Source organism: Gopherus evgoodei, chromosome 1 (assembly GCF_007399415.2).
Source record: "Gopherus evgoodei ecotype Sinaloan lineage chromosome 1, rGopEvg1_v1.p, whole genome shotgun sequence".
Classification (NCBI taxonomy): Eukaryota; Metazoa; Chordata; order Testudines; family Testudinidae; genus Gopherus; species Gopherus evgoodei.
This window is the reverse complement of record NC_044322.1, coordinates 221,781,581-221,801,214: the sequence shown is the minus strand read 5'-3', so window position 1 is coordinate 221,801,214 and position 19,634 is coordinate 221,781,581. Positions and strand designations below refer to the sequence as shown.

At 42.7% G+C, this 19,634-nt stretch overlaps 1 protein-coding gene across 2 annotated transcripts; it reads right to left on the bottom strand.

Moving 5' to 3' along the window:
* Positions 1-10,689: 10,689 nt before the first annotated feature.
* Positions 10,690-19,622, bottom strand: LOC115636865 (chondroitin proteoglycan 3-like). Of its 2 annotated transcripts, none has more exons than XM_030537524.1 (6): positions 19,256-19,622; positions 13,583-13,670; positions 13,025-13,048; positions 12,276-12,395; positions 11,622-11,669; positions 10,690-11,339 (listed from the first exon to the last, which is right to left on the bottom strand). In XM_030537524.1, the coding sequence occupies exons 2-6, from the start codon at positions 13,647-13,649 to the stop codon at positions 11,323-11,325; spliced, it is 276 nt and encodes a 91-aa protein (XP_030393384.1). In that variant the 5' UTR covers positions 13,650-13,670; positions 19,256-19,622; the 3' UTR covers positions 10,690-11,322. The 2 variants fall into 2 exon arrangements, with proteins under 2 accessions (XP_030393384.1, XP_030393394.1); XM_030537534.1 differs by lacking the exon at positions 19,256-19,622 and adding an exon at positions 16,025-16,408.
* Positions 19,623-19,634: the final 12 nt, after the last annotated feature.

Here is a 19,634-nt window from a genome sequence, read left to right as displayed (position 1 = left end):
TATGGAATTGAGGGTGTGGGGTCAGCAGGGTATGATATTTGCATCTTGATGGCAGTAGCATATGGAAGGGTAACAAAGGATGAGTCAAGGTAGTTCAAGGGAGCCATGCTGTTAAGCACCTTACTCAGTTTGCCTGTGGCAGAAGTGGCTCCCGAAACCACATTCCCACATTTTATGTGCACAGCAGGCAGTGGAAATTCCTGTTTTTCTCCTCAGTCACTGATTTGCAAAGGAAAGTGGATCCAAGTTAAGTTGGGGGGAGGGTCACTCACTGAGCAACTTGCCTACATCTCCTGCATTATTATCCCCCTAAGAATTTGCATTCCACCTCTGGGAAAAGGAATGAGGGCACTTTCTGAAATGGAGGATTCTTTAGCTTACACAGGAAAAAACAGAACTGAAGCCCATTAAGGACAGGAATTGGGATACCCCAGGCTGTAGGCTCTTCTGACACTAAGGTCAAAATTTTCAGAAGTGACCATTCATCTTCTATACTTCAATTTTGGGGCACCCCAAAATGACATGCCTCAAGTGAGATGCCACTTCTGAAAATTTTGACCAAATAATTTTAGGCCTGGAACCTGCACTCATTGAATTCAATAGTAAAACTCCTCTTGATTCCACTGGGAACAGGTCCTTAAAGTAAAATTCTACTCTTTAAAATTGGCCCCATTTTACTCAGCAGACCTACTCCCTTTTCATATTCAGGGCTTGTCTACACTACAGTGCTGCAGTTGCACTGCTGTAGCGCTTAGTGAAGATGCTGCTATGCCGATGCGAAAGCTTCTCCCTCTCGTACTATCATTGGCAGTAGCTAGGTCCACAGGAGAAGCCCCCCATTGACATAGTGCTGTCTACACTGGGAGTTAGGTCAGTATAACTGCGGGCTGGTCTACACTACGGGGAAAATCGATCTTAGATACTCAACTTTAGCTGAAGTCAAAGTATCTAAGATCGAATTACTCACCGTCCTCACGGCACGGGATCGATGTCCGCGGCTCCCCCTGTCAATTCCGCAACTCCATTTGGGTTGATGGAGTTACGGAATCGATATAAGCGCATTCGGGGATCGATATATCGTGTCTAGATGAGATGCGATATATCGATCCCCGAGCAATCGATTGCTACCCGCCGTGAAGACATACCCTGCATCTCTCAATGTTATACCGACATAAGTTTACTGACTTTAGTAAAAAGAATAAGATTTTTCAGTTAATTGCTCCTGTTCACTCTGCAGAACCATTCAACACTCTTACCTGACCAGAAAGTGTTCACCACGCTCCTTGGGAGATTAGAGTACAGTATAAAAGATCCACACTATTTGGAAATGTTTTCTGATTATCTAGACTTACAAGTTCCCCTTTTTTCACATTCAATCCATTCATTCCTATTTATACCCCCTTTCTGGCACCCTAAATAGTTCCACACCCTCCTTCATGTTTAAACCAGTCCAATATTTTGTAAGTGCTTTGGACACAATAAGTATTGACTTATGCCCCCTTCCCTCCTAGTTTTGGCCTGACAACCCCAAACAAACAGAACTTTTTCAAAGTTTGAAGGAGGATTGTGGGACTTTTGTACCTGTGATTAATAAATTCTGTGTTTCCACTCTGCTTCCTGCAAAATAGATACAAACTGCCCTGCAGTGTCTACACATTGGTTACCCACCAGATATGAGATGCATGGTTTATCCCGAGAACAGGCATACAAGAAATACAAGTTTTGTCAAAGCTAGAAACAATATTAGCAAGAATAATAACCATAGTAAAATTCCCTGCGGTAGACACAGCCTATGACTTTGCACAGGAACTTAGCAAACTACAGTGTAGATGATGCACAGGAAGGAATAGGCTCCAGGACTCAGATTCTCAAAGTTATATAGACTCCTAATTCCCATGGAAATCAATGGGATTGAGACACCTAATTACTGGGCATCTGGGCCCAGCTCCCTTCTTTGAGTTGAGTTGACAGGCTGTAATGAATAAAAGTTGCCCATGTGTATTATAAAGATGTTATGTTGCAGTGAATAATTTTGAAGAAACAAAAGCTTAATTAACTAAAGATTTATAGTTATAATGATCCACTTTATAGGTGTGCTCATTTCATTATTAGAATTTCTTTTATTTAAACTGAGAGAGTTACAAAAAAGGCATGTAGAGACACTGACAACAAGAACATCGAGTAGGACCATTCTCATTTAAGTTCACAATATAGAACAAAGTATGATACTGCTATGAAATGATCTGTCCAGTCCAAGCCCAATTCCATGTTTGAAGCTCACCAAAGGTGGATCCCAGCAGTCCTGGATTTACCTCGTTTCAGAAGAGGACAGTAACCAATTCCAGATCTTGGTGACTGTAACCAAGGAGTAACAACCAGTAGCTGCAGGGGAGGGAGACAAAGAGAGAGACACAGCAAGGGGGGAGGGGGGTCCTCATAAAATATTTCCATTTTCACTTTGCTTTCACTCAGCTATGTGTTTTGTTATGGCATCCTAGATGTTCTCTGATCACATGGATGCTATGTCCAGTGCACTCTTGCATATACTTGAAGTTTTGTCATCATATTTGGTTTCAGTGCTCTATGCATGTATAGGGGGTGATATTTTTACTTCTTGCCCTTGGTTATAGTGGACCGAGGAAAATAGTTTTTCCTGTCTAGAACAATATGAAAGATTTGTTCATCATTGCATTGTCACTCCAGTCTCAGTTCCTCTTGGAGAATCTTCTTAAGCAGTGAATTAGTGGCCTGATCCACTAGCCCTTATTAATATGAGTAGCCCTATTGAAATCAATGCAATTACTCATATGGTTAAGAATTGCAGGATTGGGTTCTATGGTTGCAATCATTTTTAGATCCATCTTAAGTATAAACTCAAAAGGTGGCAAATCAGGGTTTCAATACAGATAGGAAGCCACCATCTCCCTGCTCAAATTACACTTAGACACAGGAAATGGTTTGTATCAGTTGTTTATTCCATGAAATGATTGTTGATAATAACACTTTGCATCTCTCTAGTGTCTTTCTTCAGAGGATGCAAGAACATTACAAACATTTATTATGTTTCTCGACACCCTTTATGATGTCACTGTAATATAGTCATTCTGCAGATGGGCTGAACTGAGACATGGTGCAGTATTGCCAACCCCAAATGTTCAACAATCATGAGTCAGACTCACTACAAGCCATGAGATAGGCTTTAAAATCATGGGATTTTGTAAAAATAATAGATGTGGTGTACTTTTTATCTGCCTTCGGCTTTTTGAGTCTGTAGGGTGCACTGGAGTCATACTTTGACGCTTTCTCCACAGCCACTAGAAACTTACTCAACAGCGCTAGAAACTTACTTTTTCTTTAAGAATGAAGGCTGAAATCATCACACATCCACTTGACTCCAGGAACTGGGACTTTAAGGACAGTAAGAATTATCATGAGACTCATGACAAAGCCATGAGAGTTGGCAACACTGATACCCAACAATTCAGAGGCAAAGCTGGGAATAGGAAAATATGTTGGATTTGATTGTGTTTTGCTCTGTGGTGTTTATGGTGTCCTGGGAAGATCCTTTCTGTATTCCTGGGCAGGTCTTTGAGGCAATTGAAAACAAGCCTGCCTCCACATAATTTACACAGGTTTTGCAATGAGCCCAGAGTATACCTGTACAGGACTCTAGGGCCAAGATTTCTGGTCCAGTCCAGTTGTGCTCAGCATAGGGGCAGGACGGCTGGGGAGCAGGAGTTTCAGCAGCAAAGCTGCCTTAATGCCATTTGTTCATTCCTCTGACCCTGGCACCAGCCTCAGCATGAATAAGACTTGATCTACTGGGAAAATTAGTTGTGTTAGAAAAACCTTTAACTGACACATTGTAATTAATAAGCTAGCGTGCTAAGTGGTAATTAAAACTATGCTAATTAAAACATGTAAGAGCTAACAGATATTAAGCAAACATTTTTGTCTTAAACAGTTTAAACAGTGCCATAGTGAGGAAGCAAGCCTGCATCAGGCCTGGTCTACACCTAAAAATTGGAACAACCTAGCTACAGTCACTCTGGGCTGTGAAAAATTTCACTCAAATTCTCAGCCAAGCCAGTTATCTGGGAGGATCTTTCTTTATTCAAACCAATTTGCCCAACCCTTCTGAAAACATGCATATGGATGAACCACAAACAACTAACAAAGAGCTCCAGCAGGATTTGATACTCCTGGAGGGTAACAGATACCATTCTCACAGAGCATAACATCACAGCTGCAGAGGCCTGAGATAAAAGGAGCCACCTGAAGAGTAAACAGTTGAGATGGGGAATTAATGGTTACTTTGTGGGCACTTTACATCAGCTGAAAATAAACCCAACACAAGGGGCCTCCCCCACACATGGATTGCCACTCCCTCATTCCAGTCCTAGACAGTCCCCACCCATCCTCCTGCAAGGGACAGTGCTGGGGCAGGCTACAGGAGAGGCATTTTACAGTCTGGCTAATAATCAGTAATGTATTTATCCTCACAATACCACCCCTGCAAGGTGGGAAAGTGCTATGTTTTTTTACAGATGGGGAACTGAGACCCAGACCCTCAAAGGAATTTAGACTTCCATTTCACTGGCCATTAGGAGCCTAAATACCTTTGGGTGGGTCTGGGCCTCAGTGACTTGCCCAAAGTCACACAGCAAGTTTGTGGCAACCTGGGTCTGCCAAGTCCCAAGCTAACACCCTAACCACTGGGCCATGCTTCCTGTCTTTAGCCTTAGTCCTGCTCTAACCAGTGCCAGGAGGCAATACAACCCCCACAGCAGTCCCAGGACATGAGGGAAGCAAGCTGCCCCTTTAGCTGTCTTGCCAGGCTCATCAGCACAGAGATGAATTGAAAGGAGTGGGGGGGGGGGTTAGGTGAGGAGTGCCTATGTGCCAGGCCTAGTGACAATGTGAGCATTGCAAATAACCCTACTACGTGGTAGTCCAGAATAGGAAGATCCTAGTGGTCTCAGCAGAATTAAGAAGACAGTATAATACATGACAACTGAACTGGGGAGGGGGGAATAGGAGCACAGGAGTAGAGTGAATCTGTGGACAAGAAGTGAAAATGGAGAGTGGAGAAAAAACGGAATCAACCTTCATTGCCTCTTTCTACTAATTTATTCAGAATCAGTATCACTGGAATTCTCTGTAACAACAATGCAGAAGAGTTAAACCCCTGGGATTTATTTTCCCAGCTACAGTTGCACCTATAAATAAGGCTATGCCAACACTACCACTTATGTCAGTATAATTTATGTCATTCAAAGGTGTGACTATTCTACCCCCGAGTGACCTATGTTCCACTGACATAAGCACTAGTGTGCATAGCGCTATATCAGTGCAGCTTATGCCACTCACGGGGGTAGAATTTTAAGCTGACGGGAGAGCTCTCTTCTGTCAGCATAGAGCATCTTCACCAGACTCAAGGCAGCAGCGCAGCTGTATTGGTACAGCTACACCTCTGCAGCGCTGTATGTGTAGACATGCCCAATAGGAAACATCTGGGATATCATGCAAGAGACATGCACAGCGGAGACATTTGTTATACCTAACCACCTAATATCCTGCTTCGCATGTAATCAATGGGAATCTTGCCATTGACTTCAATGAATGCAGAATCAGACCCACATAATATAAATCCATAACAAGGAGTCAGTTAGATTTTCGGGCTGATCACATGCAGTACAGTGAACATTAGGCTATCACTAAATTAAATCTGAAAAGCTTTTCTTGTCCTGTTTGTTCCTGACAGTTGAACTGCTCAAGCTGTGGGAAGCAGGTCTCTTGGAGCACTGTGGAGCATTCCTTGAGGCTAGTCTAGAGACTACTTTATGCATGTCAGGCCTCTGCCTTTGCATGAAAAACTACAAATGTTCTCTCCACAATAATGGAGCTATAGTAAAGTCCAGACATCTGTTTCTGGACGACAATCGCCAATGGCTAAAACCAGAAGCGGAAAAGAGTTTGGGTCCTTCTCATTGATGTATATTGTGCATAGCTATTACAGTGAAGGAAGCAGTAAAAGCATATGCAGTTTGCTGTGTAATCTAATTTAACATTGAACCAGATTTTCACAAGTGGAGACCTTAGTGAAACCAAATTACACTGCACAAGAGTCCTATTTTTGAATTAGAAACCTATCATTTTAGAAGAAACAATGACATCAGCTCCAAAGAAGGGGCACAAAGTGATCCTACCAGTGTCCATCCATTTGCAAGGAACGCGAATCTGAACAGAATCTTCCTTGATCTGTTTTCTGTATCTGACCAAGACAGGCTTGGAGAGAAATGGGCTCTGGGGGGATTTGTTTAGAACTAGAAATTATAGATATAATGTATATGTGCATGCGTGCAGGCATACATCTTTGCCCTCCACTTGATGGAATCAGAACAATACAACTGCATGCCATTGGCCTTATTCTTCAGATAACACAAAACTTGGGGCTGTAGTAAATAATGAAGAGGACAGGTCACTAAGACGGAATTATCTGGATCACTTGATAAGCTGGGCTGAAGCAAACAATATGTGTTTTAACATGGCTAAATGTAAACGTATACACTTATAAAAAGAAGGTAGGCAATATCATCCCCCTTGAGCATTCCTGGAGGCTGGACTACAGACTACTTTATGCATGTCTTTACTTTATCCCTGTCTTTGCATGAATGAATGTCCTGAGCCCTGATTTTCCCCATCCCTTTCTATTTCCAGTTCTTACTGTCCCTTGAGGATTGCCATTTCTACTGGAGGTTAGGTGTTTCAGTGATTTGGAACAATATTCATTAGGGATAAATCCACCCAAAGGGAGAATTGGAACCTAGATCTTCAGAATTATTGTGTGAATCTACTGCTATTAAATCTCATGCTGGGCAGCTGGAAATGTGTCTTTCAGATCAGCATCACCATAGGTAACATCACTGTTATACCCACTATGCTCAAGTGAAAAGGTGAATAAATTCACCTGCAGGATGACACCTAATCTATAGGCGTGATGGCATTGGGCTACCTTCTGTTGGAGCAGCCAGAAGCACAGCCAGCAAAGTGAGAGGATCAGCACCTTCTTTGGCATGGTTGGTAGCGAAAGGTGTCAGGAGAGGAAGAGAAGCAAGGACTGCAGTGTCTGAATGAGTGAAGCTTGAACCATAGTTAAATAAACTCGCATACAGCACAGATGCTCAGCAGAGGGATAAGTATTGTGGCACTTTGAAGTTTTGCATAAGGAGACACACCTGACACTAGGTAGTAACTGCTGTGCCTGATCCATGATGTTACTGATGGTCAAAGTTACCTGAGATTGTTCTGTCTCAACTGCCTCCTGAATCCTTTATGAGACTGAGGCCCCGTCTACTAAACATTTATGTCATCATTGATATAGTGCTGAGGAAAGTGAAAAATCCTCACACCTGAGCACCGTAGTTATGCTGACCTAAACCCTAGCATAGATGCAGCTAGGTCAATGGATGAGTGTTCAAGGAGGTGGTGTTTCTACAGTGGCCATGTCTGCACATACAGCACTGCAGTGGCACTGCTATACCGATACAGATGCACCACTACTGCACGTGTGGTGTAACTTATGTTGCTCACGGGGGTGGAATATTCACACCCCGAGCAACATAAATTTTGCCGACATAAGTGGAGGTGTAGACATAGCCAGTGATGGAAAAATTCCTCTTGTTGCTGTAGGCTGAGGCTATGTCTACACTACCATGTATGGGGATATAACTTACGTCACTCAAGGATATGATTATTCCACCCTCTTGAGTAACATAAATTACACCGACATAAGCACCGGTGTGAAGTTATTCTAGATTTACCTTAGTGTAAATGAGTACAGAATTTGGCCCAAAGTTCTCTTGCTCATGCAGCCCAGATCTTAAACATTAGGACTGGTGATGAGAAGTTATGGGGATGAGGGGCAGTGGTGCCAGTTCAGATATTTCTTGAGGGGTGGGGCAAATTATAGTCCTTGCCCCAAGCAGGGACCCCATTCCTATTCCTCCCACTAAAAAAAAAATAAAAAATTGAATGGCATTGTAACCCTGTGCCATTGGTGAGGGACATTTTTTCAGTCAGTGTGGGACCTTGGAACCATGAATTAAAAAGTGAGCAAACCAGAGTTTCCAGCTGTCATGAGAAACTGACAAGCTGATCTCATCCTGCTTGACTGGTTCTGTTACATAGTTGTTAATGACCCCAGGGATAAGACACTGGGAGAAAGGAGAGGCAATTTTGTTCCTCTTGCAGTGAAAAGGGATGGGAATGGAGAATTGTGCCAGCACTACAGGGTAGATTCTCACTAAACTAGTGTATGTCTGCCCAGTGTGGCTATGGCTGAGTTACCTGAGATAACTTGAATCCAGCTAGTGCAGGTACAAATAGCAGTGAAGATAGTGCAGTGTAGGCTTCAGAGTGGGCTAGCGAGCTCAGTATGTACCCAGGGTGTAGCATGCTTATGCTATCTGTGCTGAAGCCTGCACTGCACTGTCTTCATAGCTATTGGTCCCTGCACTAGCTGGATTCAAGAAGGCTTAGGTAGGCTATCTTATGTGCAGCTTTTGCTGTGTAGATTTTTTTTTTTTTTTTACATTTGTAGTGTTTTAATGAGATCTTCATAACTCACTCAATCTCAAACTTTGAGAGTCTCCAATGAGTTCAAAATAAAAAACAAGTTATGACTTCTGTTCTCTGGATTAGAAGAAAAATACATTGTCTTTAGAAGATATGTCTTTAGAAGATATGTCTTTAGAAGATATGTCCTAATCACTCTCCTGAACTTGCACTCCAGCTGCCCTCTCTGCCTGCTGAATGCCTCGCTTCAATCCTCCCATTGCCCTTGCTGGTGCCCTGGGGTCACCCTCTTTGTATTGCTCTGTCTTCCTGCTAATGGCTCCATATTAACACATGTTGCCGTGTCCCACTGCTGACTGGCGGTGTTATACTCCAGTTGCCCTCTCCCATTTGCTGACTGCCTGGTGTTGTGTGCTTCTCTCATTGTGTAACATTTTCTCATTGGGTATATCCCATTTTTCATGGCTACATCCTCTTTTTGAAGTGAGCAGGAATGCTACAAGGCTGAAATAAAAGGAGGGTAAATAACAGAATCCATGAGCCTTGTGACATACTTCCTTCTCCACAAACCCAGAAAGATCGAGCAAACTGAGGTTGCTTCTCTTAGCCCCACAAACTATTACTTCTATTTATATAGACTTGGTAATTGTAACATATGGATGGATTCCTCACCCAATCCTTTTCTTATCCCCTGTCTGCCTGCAGGTCTGGAGAGAAAAGCACCCCATTGCCTCATTTCTCCCCCAATCACAAGTTCTTGCCCTGCAAATCGTAAGGTTGGTCATGTTTCTGGGGGTATGGCTACACTTGAAATTTCACAGCGCTTTGAAGTGTGAGTGTGGTCGGAGCGCCAGCGCTGGGAGAGAGCTCTCCCAGCGCTGCACGTAAACCACATCCCTTACGGGTGTAGCCTGCAGCGCTGAGAACCGCGCTCCCAGTGCTGCGGCATTGATTACACTGAGGCTTTACAGCGCTGTATCTTGCAGCGCTCAGGGAGGTGTTTTTTCACACCCCTGAGCGCGAAAGTTGCAGCGCTGTAAAGTGCCAGTGTAACCAAGCCCTGGGTTAGAAAGAAGTGCCATCTCTAAGAATGAAAGAACTAAAAGGTACTTCTGTTTGCTGCTGGTGCCACTCTGTGGGCCTTACCTGCATCACATTTCAAGCAGCTTCACAAAACTTGTTCACTTCCTGTGTTGCTGTTTGAATGTCTTATCCTCCAATAATCACGAATTAAAACAGGCAAGGCAATGGTGAGAGGAGTTTGGAAAGGGATCTTACTGACAGAAAATAGCTTCAGTGCTTGAATCCCAGTGCACATGTGGTGCCCAGCACATGGCTTTTCCTTGTGTTATCCTTTGGACATTTTTCCAGTGTTATTTACTGAGGCAAAAGCATTTGCTGAAGAGTGAAACGGTGGCAAAGGAGAGAAAGTTCAAAGGAGAGACTGTGGAGCTAGATATCTGGGGGTTAGATTAGATGACCCCTGTAGTTCCTTCTAATACTTTGATCTTCTGAGTCTGGAGCCGAAATCTACCAGTTATCAGGGGCTGCTCCAGGCCCCAGAATGCCAAGAGTGTGCTTGGGGCAGCATGCCGTGGGGGGTCCACCGGAGCCACGGGACCGGCGACCAGCAGAATGCCCCCCACTGCATGCCCCCGTGCTTGAGGCAGCAAAATGGCTAGAGCCGCCCCTGCCAGTTATTCAGGGTTTGTCTGATCTACAGCTCATCAGAGCAGTGAGAGATGTTGCCTCTTGTTCCCTAACAATCGTGCAGTACATTTATAAGGGACACTGAGTTTTTAATATTCATAGATATACAATTTTGTTAAGATTGCATTAAAATTAATGCATTTTCCCCACAGATATAAACAGATACTGTCCATCACCATGACTTGAAAATGAAAAATGAAAGAACAAAAGTAAAGCCTTCCTGAGAGAACCCTGTGAGTGTGAGAGAGACAGAGACAGAACTGCTGCCTCTCTCTATAGACAGCAGAGTTCTTAGAAATTTAAAGGCACGTTACACAGAAAACAAAGGTATAACAGTCACATAGCCAAATGAACCACAGTTGTAAATACATCTCAATTAATTTAAATCAGTATTATTGGAAAGTTGCCATTATCAAACATTGTAGAAGAAGAGAAAAAGAAATAGATAATTTACATTGAAATTGGACTAATTTGAATTTTAGTATTTTTTCAAGCTGCTGACTCTGCAAACTCAGCCTGAGCTTCAAGAATCAAGCAGGATTCTTTTTTTCCCATACATCTCCATCAATAATAAAAGCACTCCAGGACAAATTCTGCCCTCAGTAACACTTGTGCAGTCCCATTCCCATCAATGGCTTTGCACAGGTGTAACCAGACTTCAGTCAATAATTCTGTGGATGATGCAGAAGAAGGCATAGATTCCAGCTTCTGAAATGTGATGGCTCTTCAGGATGAACACACATGAAAACCATATTTTAATCATTAAAGTCAGTCACTCTGAGTTTGATACATGCACACAGCAGAGCTACTGAATGAAAAGTCACCATTTTACAATCACTTTTTAGAATATAATGCACCCTAAATACTTTATTAAAAGAATAATCACAAATATTAGAAATGTAACAAACTCATCAGCACTCTTTCTCTACACACTCATTTCTCAAGGGTGAAGTTGTGTTTCTCATTTTGAGGCTTGAATTTTCCTTCAATGCAGCTGATGATGTGAAGGGAGTCGGGGGGGACGTTTCATCCACTTCAATCTATTTCATATGCTAAAAGAAGAGAAAGGGTATGATGCATGGGTAAAAATTGAATTGAATTCTTTGGTCTGGAGCCAGCATGCCTTCACCATCCAAAACAGTGATAGATTGGATAGAGACCTACAATATGGAACACCTCAGTGACAATTCATCCTGGATTCTTTAGCCTTCAAGGCCATCTCTGATTAAGACAGACGAGAGGAGTCAAATGGTGCATGCAGAAATGGCAGGACTGTAATCTTTTTGAAGGAGAAGAGGAATGACAACAGAATAGACAGAGCAAAATCCACTTACAGGGGTCAGATCCACTTCCACTGCTTTCTTCAGGGAGGCTAGATTGACCTACAATGAACAAAAATCAGAGGCTTAATCCTGGAAACTCTACATAGTTAGAATAATTAAGTGCATTGAGATCTACTGATGGAAAGTGCCACATCAGAGCTAGGCATTATCATTATTATGTTAGTAAGAACTAAACCTGCAGTGGTGTAACCCACTGGTCAGTGAGTGTTATATGTCTCTTTCTCAGCCCAACCCACAGAGGATGTGAGTCTGCTTGCGCTCTGAGCTAGAGATCCTGTCTTTTTAGTTAAATCTGTAATGACTCATGTTTAGCTGTGGAGATCCCTGGTTCAATCCCTGGTGTTGGCCCAGATGACACTCATTACAGTGGGGAGTCCCTTTAATCCAGGGATATCAAGATAGATCATATATAGCTGAGGAGAGCATTTATATGGCACTGGACCCAGCCTATCCTTTCCTGAGGGCCAAATCAGGGAGCTGCTTAGGTCGTGGGTGAGTAGGAGGCTAAAATTCAGTGCATTGTGGAGGATTCAGGTGCAAGGAGTGGACTAGAGGCCTCTTTCACCTTGTCAGTCTCTCTTGGCAGATAAGTAGAGAAATGTAACAGCAGTAACAAAGTAACAGAAAGAAACAGAATTAACTTACCCATAGGTTGCCCACTGGGCTCCCAGCCTAACTCTCCACTGACTTGTCCACTAGGTTCCCCACTTGCTTCTCCACTAAACTCCTCACTTGCTTGCCCAGATTCAAAGGCACCAGATTCCTCTTAGAGAGACAAAAGAGAATAATATATAAATATGTATCACAATTAGGTAACAACTCTCCCTCAGCAATGTTATCCTTATGCGTTGGTCTCTAGTCCCATGGGATCAGGGAACAAAATGTACACAGTGTATGATGCTCTCATTTGCTTCTATTTTTTGCCTCCCTTCCAACCCCAGCCCATCCTTGGATTCAGAGGGGAGTGATAGTTTTTCTCACTAGGATGTGGAGAAACCCTTCGGAAAACTGAAAGGTAAGGATATTAGGGAGCCATGAGAGTAAGTATTAGTGACATCCATCAGGGGCCAAGCTCTTGTGTGATAAATAGGGATCGTCCCGAACCTGCACTCCAGCTGCTACAGGGCTCGGGAGCTATATTATACACCTCTACCTTGACATAACTCTGTCCTTGAGAGCCAAAAAATCTTACCGCATTATGGGTGAAACCGCTTTATATCGAACTTGCTTTGATCTGACGAAGTGCTCAGCCCCGCCCCCCCAGAGCATTGCTTTACCATGTTATATCAGAATTCGCATTATATCAGGTTGCTTTATATTGGGGTAAAGGTGTATTTTGATTGATTGCTTAGGAGGTAAATCAAATGAATATAGTAAAGGATGGATACACTCACCAGATTTGTCCCCAATTAGATCCTCTGTAAAAATAAAAGAGACGTTCATCAGAATAGACAAGAACTTGTCCAGCTCAGAAACATTCCCACATATTCAGAGCTCATTTCCCATCTTGATCACATGCATCTGAGAGTGTGTACAGGTCAAACACACGGAGAAGGTTACTGAGGTTAACCAGAATATGCAGGAAACAGAACAGACCTAGACATGTTTGGAGACTTGCCAAAGAGGAGGTTTAAATGCCAGTAATTTAAACCAGCAGCTCATTCCAAAAGAAATCAAAACAAAAATTGTCCTACGCCAAAATCTTGATCTGCAAGTAGCCTATATTTAGGGGAACAGGGACTAACTGTGCCTTTTTCTCTGATTCTTGTACAGCAGAGAGCACGTTGTCAGAAGGGTAACAAATAATAAAAATATTGAAATAACTGGATTTATTGGGTAAGAAGCACAGAAGAGAGGAAGGATTGTGAGAGCCTTAAACTGGCAAAAGAAAGAGAATGGATCAAATCCATCCCTGTGTGATGACAGGGATGTTCATAATATGTTCAGGTTACCTTGGGCTTGTCTGAGAGGAGGCATAAGCAAAACAAGCAGCGCTGGGAGGATCAAGATGTTCGGCATAGTGGGTATCTTGTGTGAAGCCTGAGTGGCAGGTGAAGAAATAAAATGAAAGTTTCAGTGTCCAGCTGAAAGGAGCTAGGTGTGTATGTAAAGCAAATCCCCAGTCCTGCCCTCTCCACAATCTACCTAAGAACAAGAGGTTCAGGTTACGCACATGTAGGATAATAAAAATAAGTTTAGTTAAGGAAATATATATGTGTGTTGTAAATAAAGGCCTTGAAAATAATGAGTTATAAGGTCAAAAGGAATGAAGTAGAGAAGATTTCCAGACATGCGAATATCATAGAATCATAGAAGTATAGGACTGGAAGGGACCTCAACAGGTCATCTAGTCCAGTCCCATGCAATCAAGACAGGAGTAATAGACATTTCCCACATTTAACTTCTGTGATCTGGTTCCAGGAATATTATCAGGAACACTGTTCTGTATCTTTCCCAATAAGCAGATTTTGTTACAGTTTATCCCAGGAATTGCCTTCCCAGGAAATGCTGAAGATTGCTAGGGATCTTGAATACTGAGTTTTCTGCTAATTGACAGAATTCATTCTCATAGGGCAAGACGTGAAATGTCACAAACTCCTATCTCTGCAGAATTAACCCTGCCCTATATTAGACAACTTTACCCTGTTCCCTGATAACCTGTCTGTAAAGGAGGCTGTAGGAACAATGCACCCAATTCCCCCAAAAAAGGGTTTAAAATTTTCCATATTAAGAGATTTCAGATACTTGTCTAACATTTTACTAGTTACCTTTCTTAAGTCACTAAAATGTCTGTTTTAGGCTGTGTCTGCTGAACAAGGTCACTCCATCCTGCTTGCAATCTTTTAATTATCTTGTTCAACCCTCACAGAGCTAATACTATGTGGATAATATGTCAAGGGAGGAAGCACTTATCAGGAAAGGCTAAGGGAGTGGGTAAAAGGGCAGAGAGAAACCCTGAGACAGAACCATCAGGAATCAAAGAGCCACTGAACTGAGACCAAGGAAAAAGCAAGGACAATCTAAGCAGTCAGAGGATTCCAGACAAAAGGAGACGTATGAGAAGCAAAAGAGAGAGTTCCTAGAATGCTGCAACACCAGTTTGACCAGCCTATTTAATTTTAATAACTATTTATTTTGATTTCTAATATACAAAGTCTTTTTAGAGAATCTCTCTTCTCTTTGGAGACAATTCCACAGTCTCAACAGATTTGACTCAATACTGTGAATTTCTAAAGCATCTTCCATCCAAAGTTCTGCAGATTTTACAAACATTGATGAAATAATCTTAACACCCAGGTGAGCAATATTATTTGCATTTTACAGATGGGAAAACTGAGACAAACAACATAGGTGAAGTGACTTGCCACATTCAACTAGGAAGCCTATGGCAAAGCCAAGAACAGAGCCCAAGTTTCCTGATGCCGAGGTCTGTGATTTAACCATATGGCCATTTCCCCTTCTCAAATGTTTCTCAAATAGGCAACCTATTTTTCCTTTGCTAAGTTTTTTTCCTATTTTCTTCTTTTTATACCCTCATTGATCACTTACAAAGTTCCTCCCCTCCTTGGCATTTCAACCCTTATTATTCAAACTTTTTCAGAAAGGTGACTTCCAAGTCTTCTCTAAAGTTTTATAATTAAGAAAGCCTGGACAGCCTAGCTTTAACACTTCAGAAAAAGAGATTGCCATATATCTCATCAGAGAGGAAAATATCCTGAGTCAAAGGCTTTATTGTTTGTGTGTATGTGTGCGTGCGTGCATGTATGGGTGAGAGAGAAAGATTTTGTTGCCAACTGCTGAAGGGCCAGAGATTCCATTATCCTGACGTGGAGCCTAAGAAGCCGTGGTCTGCGAAGCAAGCTGTACCTGAGAATCACCAGACTGATGAATTAAAGACCTGATCAGCTGATCTTGCCACAACATCCAAAATGAAACCAGAGCTGAGCAGGTAACTGAAAGAACCCGCTAAACACCTGTCCATCTGTCATCCATTGATTTTTGTCTGCCAGCAACTATCAACATCCAGATATTTCTGGACAGAACCTAAGAAACACTAAGTAGAAACCAAACACTAACAACTGAAAACCACAAACTCAGCTAACAGTCTCACACATACAGCAATATCTTCCCTCTGCTGAGAATGAGGGAGAGATTAAACTTCTCAGCTGAAGAGGTCTAAAACATTGTAATGGGCTGAGTGCCAAAGCCATATGCCAGCAGACAGGATATGGGAGCTCTGTATGCCAGTTTTACAGTAACAAACCAAGATGACACCTTAAATCTTTTTAATTCACAATTCCTTATTTTAGTCAAAAGATTATCCCCCCTTCAGTTTTAGTGAGCTACAGAGAGAGAGAGAGAGAGAGAGAGAGAGAGAGAGAGCTCTCAGTTACCTTTCGGAAGACTGACCTCTCCACTGAAGATCCTTCTGCAGCAACCTGATACCTGGTTATCTGCTTACATGTCTGTCTGGCTTACAGTCAGCAATGATTTCTAATTGGTTTGAAAATTGTTTCTCATCTCCGTATTTGCATATATGCAATTTACTCTAGAGCTGCCCATTTCTGAACTGGTGACTTACTGTAAGGGCTAGGAGTTTATGTGGCTGGTACTGCAGGAGCTAGCAATGAGATTTCCCAGTACATAGTTGTCCTACTGATTTTTACTTCTGGTTTCTGCTGTTTTATTGGACAAATGACATAAAACCCCATATAGTTTTAGAATCGATCGATTCATGGCCTTCTCCTGTTTTTAATGAAAGGACTAATTAATTTAGATTGGAGATTTAATTTGTTAGTGTAAGGTATTTGAGATCCATAGGTTAAAGACAGGTATTACTAAAGAGACAACCTCAATTTGAAATCTAGTCAATTTATTATGTATATTGTCAGTAGTCATTTCAGGTTCTTTAGCTGTCTGTGAGGCCTCCTGCCAATTCTTATGGTTGTACAACTACATTTCCCTAATTAAAAAAAAAGCAACACTTCTCTCCTCTGTTGCTGTGTCAACTTATACCAAGCATGATTTTGGCCCAGTGCATGTATCTGCGGTGTGCAAAATGAAGCAGTGAGCATGCTATGCTCAGTACAAAAAATTAATATCTTTGCCTTATCAGTACTTTTTCCAGTCTCACTTCTATTTCCCTTAAGGGCAGCTACCAGCATGACAACCTCAAGCTGTTTTTTAATAAAACTCTTCATTTTTTACAATAGGCTCATCAGAAATCAATACAGTGCGTTGAAAACAATAACATAAATGCAAATAGAGATAAATGCCCAAATACAGGGGCCCAATCCTGCATGTGCTTTTCTTGCCAAACTTGCACTCTAGGAGTGGGGCCGGTAAATTTTAGCCTACACAGAGGAGGTGGAAGCCCCACACTTCAGAACTGGTAGAACATAGGAAATCTTTTATTGGACCAACTTCTGTTGGTAAGAGAGACAAGCTTTCTTGTAATTTAATTAGGATGTAATTTAAGAACAAACACTAACATAATAATAAGTAAAATTAAATACATCAGAGTCTGAGCCTGATGGAGCTCAGTTCATGCTGAGGACAGTGATTTCATTGAAGCTGCAGAGGTTGGATGATTAACACAAAGTAAAGCGTTGCAGTAACCAGGATGAGAGACTTACCTGGACAAGTAGTAAGGAACAATTCAGGTTGAACTACGGGTAGCCTAAACAATGAGATGAACCTGAATAAGTCCCCACCCCACCCTAACCCCTCCCATCAGAGCCACCTAACCCTTTCCAAAGTTTGGAGAGGGGTGAGAAATTCAGAACCAGATCAGAAGTTGGCAGCTGGTTTTCATCTATAATTGTGGCAACTGGAATAGCTATTGCGGAATAGCTTATTCCACAATAGCTTTTGTGACAAAATCAGGCTGGACAGCTGTAAGAGAGTGGTGGAAGGTGGTATAGCCTTTGGAATAATAAAGGCCTTTTTCCGTATAAGCTGAGAAGGGTCAACTAGGGTCATGTGAGTCCAGTTAGGGGATGCCTGAGACATTTAAAAATCCCTCCTCTGGTGAGAGTGGAGGAGGAGAGAGAAGCTGCTGCAGAGCTAATGGCAGCAGAGCAAGAAAGGCTTCTCCAGGCTGAGTGAGAGGCTGATCTCCTCCCTAAAGGGGAAACAACCACACTCACTGCCTGTTTAGGGGAAGGATTGGCATCGCAGGGCCAATAACAGGACAATACCACTCAGACAGGGGGCATGAATAGGTATCTCCCTTTATTTTGTGTTAGTGAATTTGTTTCTTTCGTTTAGTTAAGGAGCACTCCTTGGGCCTGCCCAGAGGCCTACTTTGAAAATAGTGCTAAATAAACAGAGTGGGAAGATAAATTCTGTCCAGTGTGAGGCTGATTTACCCCAAATCCCACCACTGCCAGAAGGGGAAGCACTAGGCCATGTGAGAGGGAGGCGGTGTCTTTCCGCACTATGTCAGTCCAGTTCTCTGTGTAGACAAGCTCTAACTCCAGGTTTGAATTTTGCATCTTATCATTTGATAATTGCTGGCATTATGGAAATAAGCAATACATTCAAATGGTTCAGTTTTCAAAGAAACTACATGGATGAGACGCAACTGCAGTGTGATTGTAATGTTCCCCTGGTGTTATCTGGACTGTTGATCTGCTAGGTCACTCCAATCTCTGTTCTGCTGTGAGAACCCCCACTCCTGGGCTGTTCACGCACAGCCTCTAGCATGTAAGCTGCCCCTAGCTACTTGAGTGAGCATTTTTGGCCAGCTGCTGCTTGGATTGTGCAACCAAATGACACTAGCCAATATCTGCGGTCCCAGACACAATCCTGGGAACCTCCATCTTGCAGTGTCCAGTTATGCCCTCTGGATGCTGCAAGCTTATATGAGTTTGTCAATTTAACAAAGAAATTGATATGCATCAGGCTTGTTATCCCAAGAGGAGGATGTGACAAAGTGGGAATATTCTTAATATTTTCTCAGAGTGCTGTGTGGGTGCGTCAGTTTCCCCTATGAATTTCTCGAGTGTCTAGGGGTGTGTGATTGTTGCAGAGCCCTAGGGAGGCAGTGTGAACCTGTCTGCACAGAGAATGGCCAACACTCTGTCTCCTGGCAACTGATGGCCTGGGCCCCTCCTCTGTGAAGGGGACAAAGAGATCAGGTGATCTCCTGGCCCGGGAAAGAGACAAAGGTGAGAGTTTTCAGTTTGGAGCTGGCTGGGAAGAGGGAGGGGAGCCCAGGCAGGGCTCTGGCCTCCCTGCCCCCCTCCCCCCACCACAAGATGGACCTAACTGAGGAGGTCCTGTTGTCTGTACCTGCAAGACCTGTCTTGGACTGTGTTTCCGTCGTCTAAATAAACCTTCTGTTTTACTGGCTGGCTGAGAGTCATGGTGAATCCCAGGAAGGTGGGGGTGCAGGGCCTTGTCTCCTCCAACTCCGTGACAGAATCTCTGACAGGCTTCAAACCAAATGCACTGCTTCAGGCAGAATAAATGAACAAATTAATTAACTACAAAAGATAGATTTTAAGTGATTATAAGTCAAAACACAAGAAGTCAGAGTTGGTCAAATTAAATAAAAGCAAAACCCATTCTGAGCAGATCGGAACACTTTCAGTGCCCTTACAAACTTAGATGCTTCTCACCACAGGCTGGCTGGTTGCCCTTCATCAAGGCTCTCTCCTTTGATCAGTGCTCCAGTTGCTTGGTGGTGGTTTCTGTAGCTGGAGTTAGAAGAGAGATCACATTGCAAACTTCTCTCCTTTTTATCATGTTCTTTCTTCCCTCTAGGCTTTGCATCCCACTCCTTGAGAGTCAGGTGAGCATTACCTCATCGTAGTCCCAAACTGACCAAGGAAAGGGGAATGACTCATTCGAGAGTCCAACAGATCCTTTGTTGCTGCCTATGCCAGTGTATTTTGTACCTGTGAGTCTGGGCTGGGTTTGTTCCATACATGCCCTGATGAAGTGTGAACTGCCCCTCTGTTCTTGGAGAGTTTTGCCTGTGCTTGTTTTAAGCCATGA

What these genes read in the sequence shown, in the direction of transcription:
- LOC115636865 (XM_030537524.1), bottom strand. Translation starts at nt 13,649, where the DNA reads ATGCCGAACATCTTGATCCTCCCAGCGCTGCTTGTTTTGCTTATGCCT. An exon ending in TCCTCTCAGACAAGCCCAAG is followed by an intron (nt 13,049 to 13,582) that starts GTAACCTGAACA and finishes TTATTTTTACAG; the next exon opens with AGGATCTAATTGGGGACAAA. An exon ending in TCTAATTGGGGACAAATCTG is followed by an intron (nt 12,396 to 13,024) that starts GTGAGTGTATCC and finishes TGTCTCTCTAAG; the next exon opens with AGGAATCTGGTGCCTTTGAA.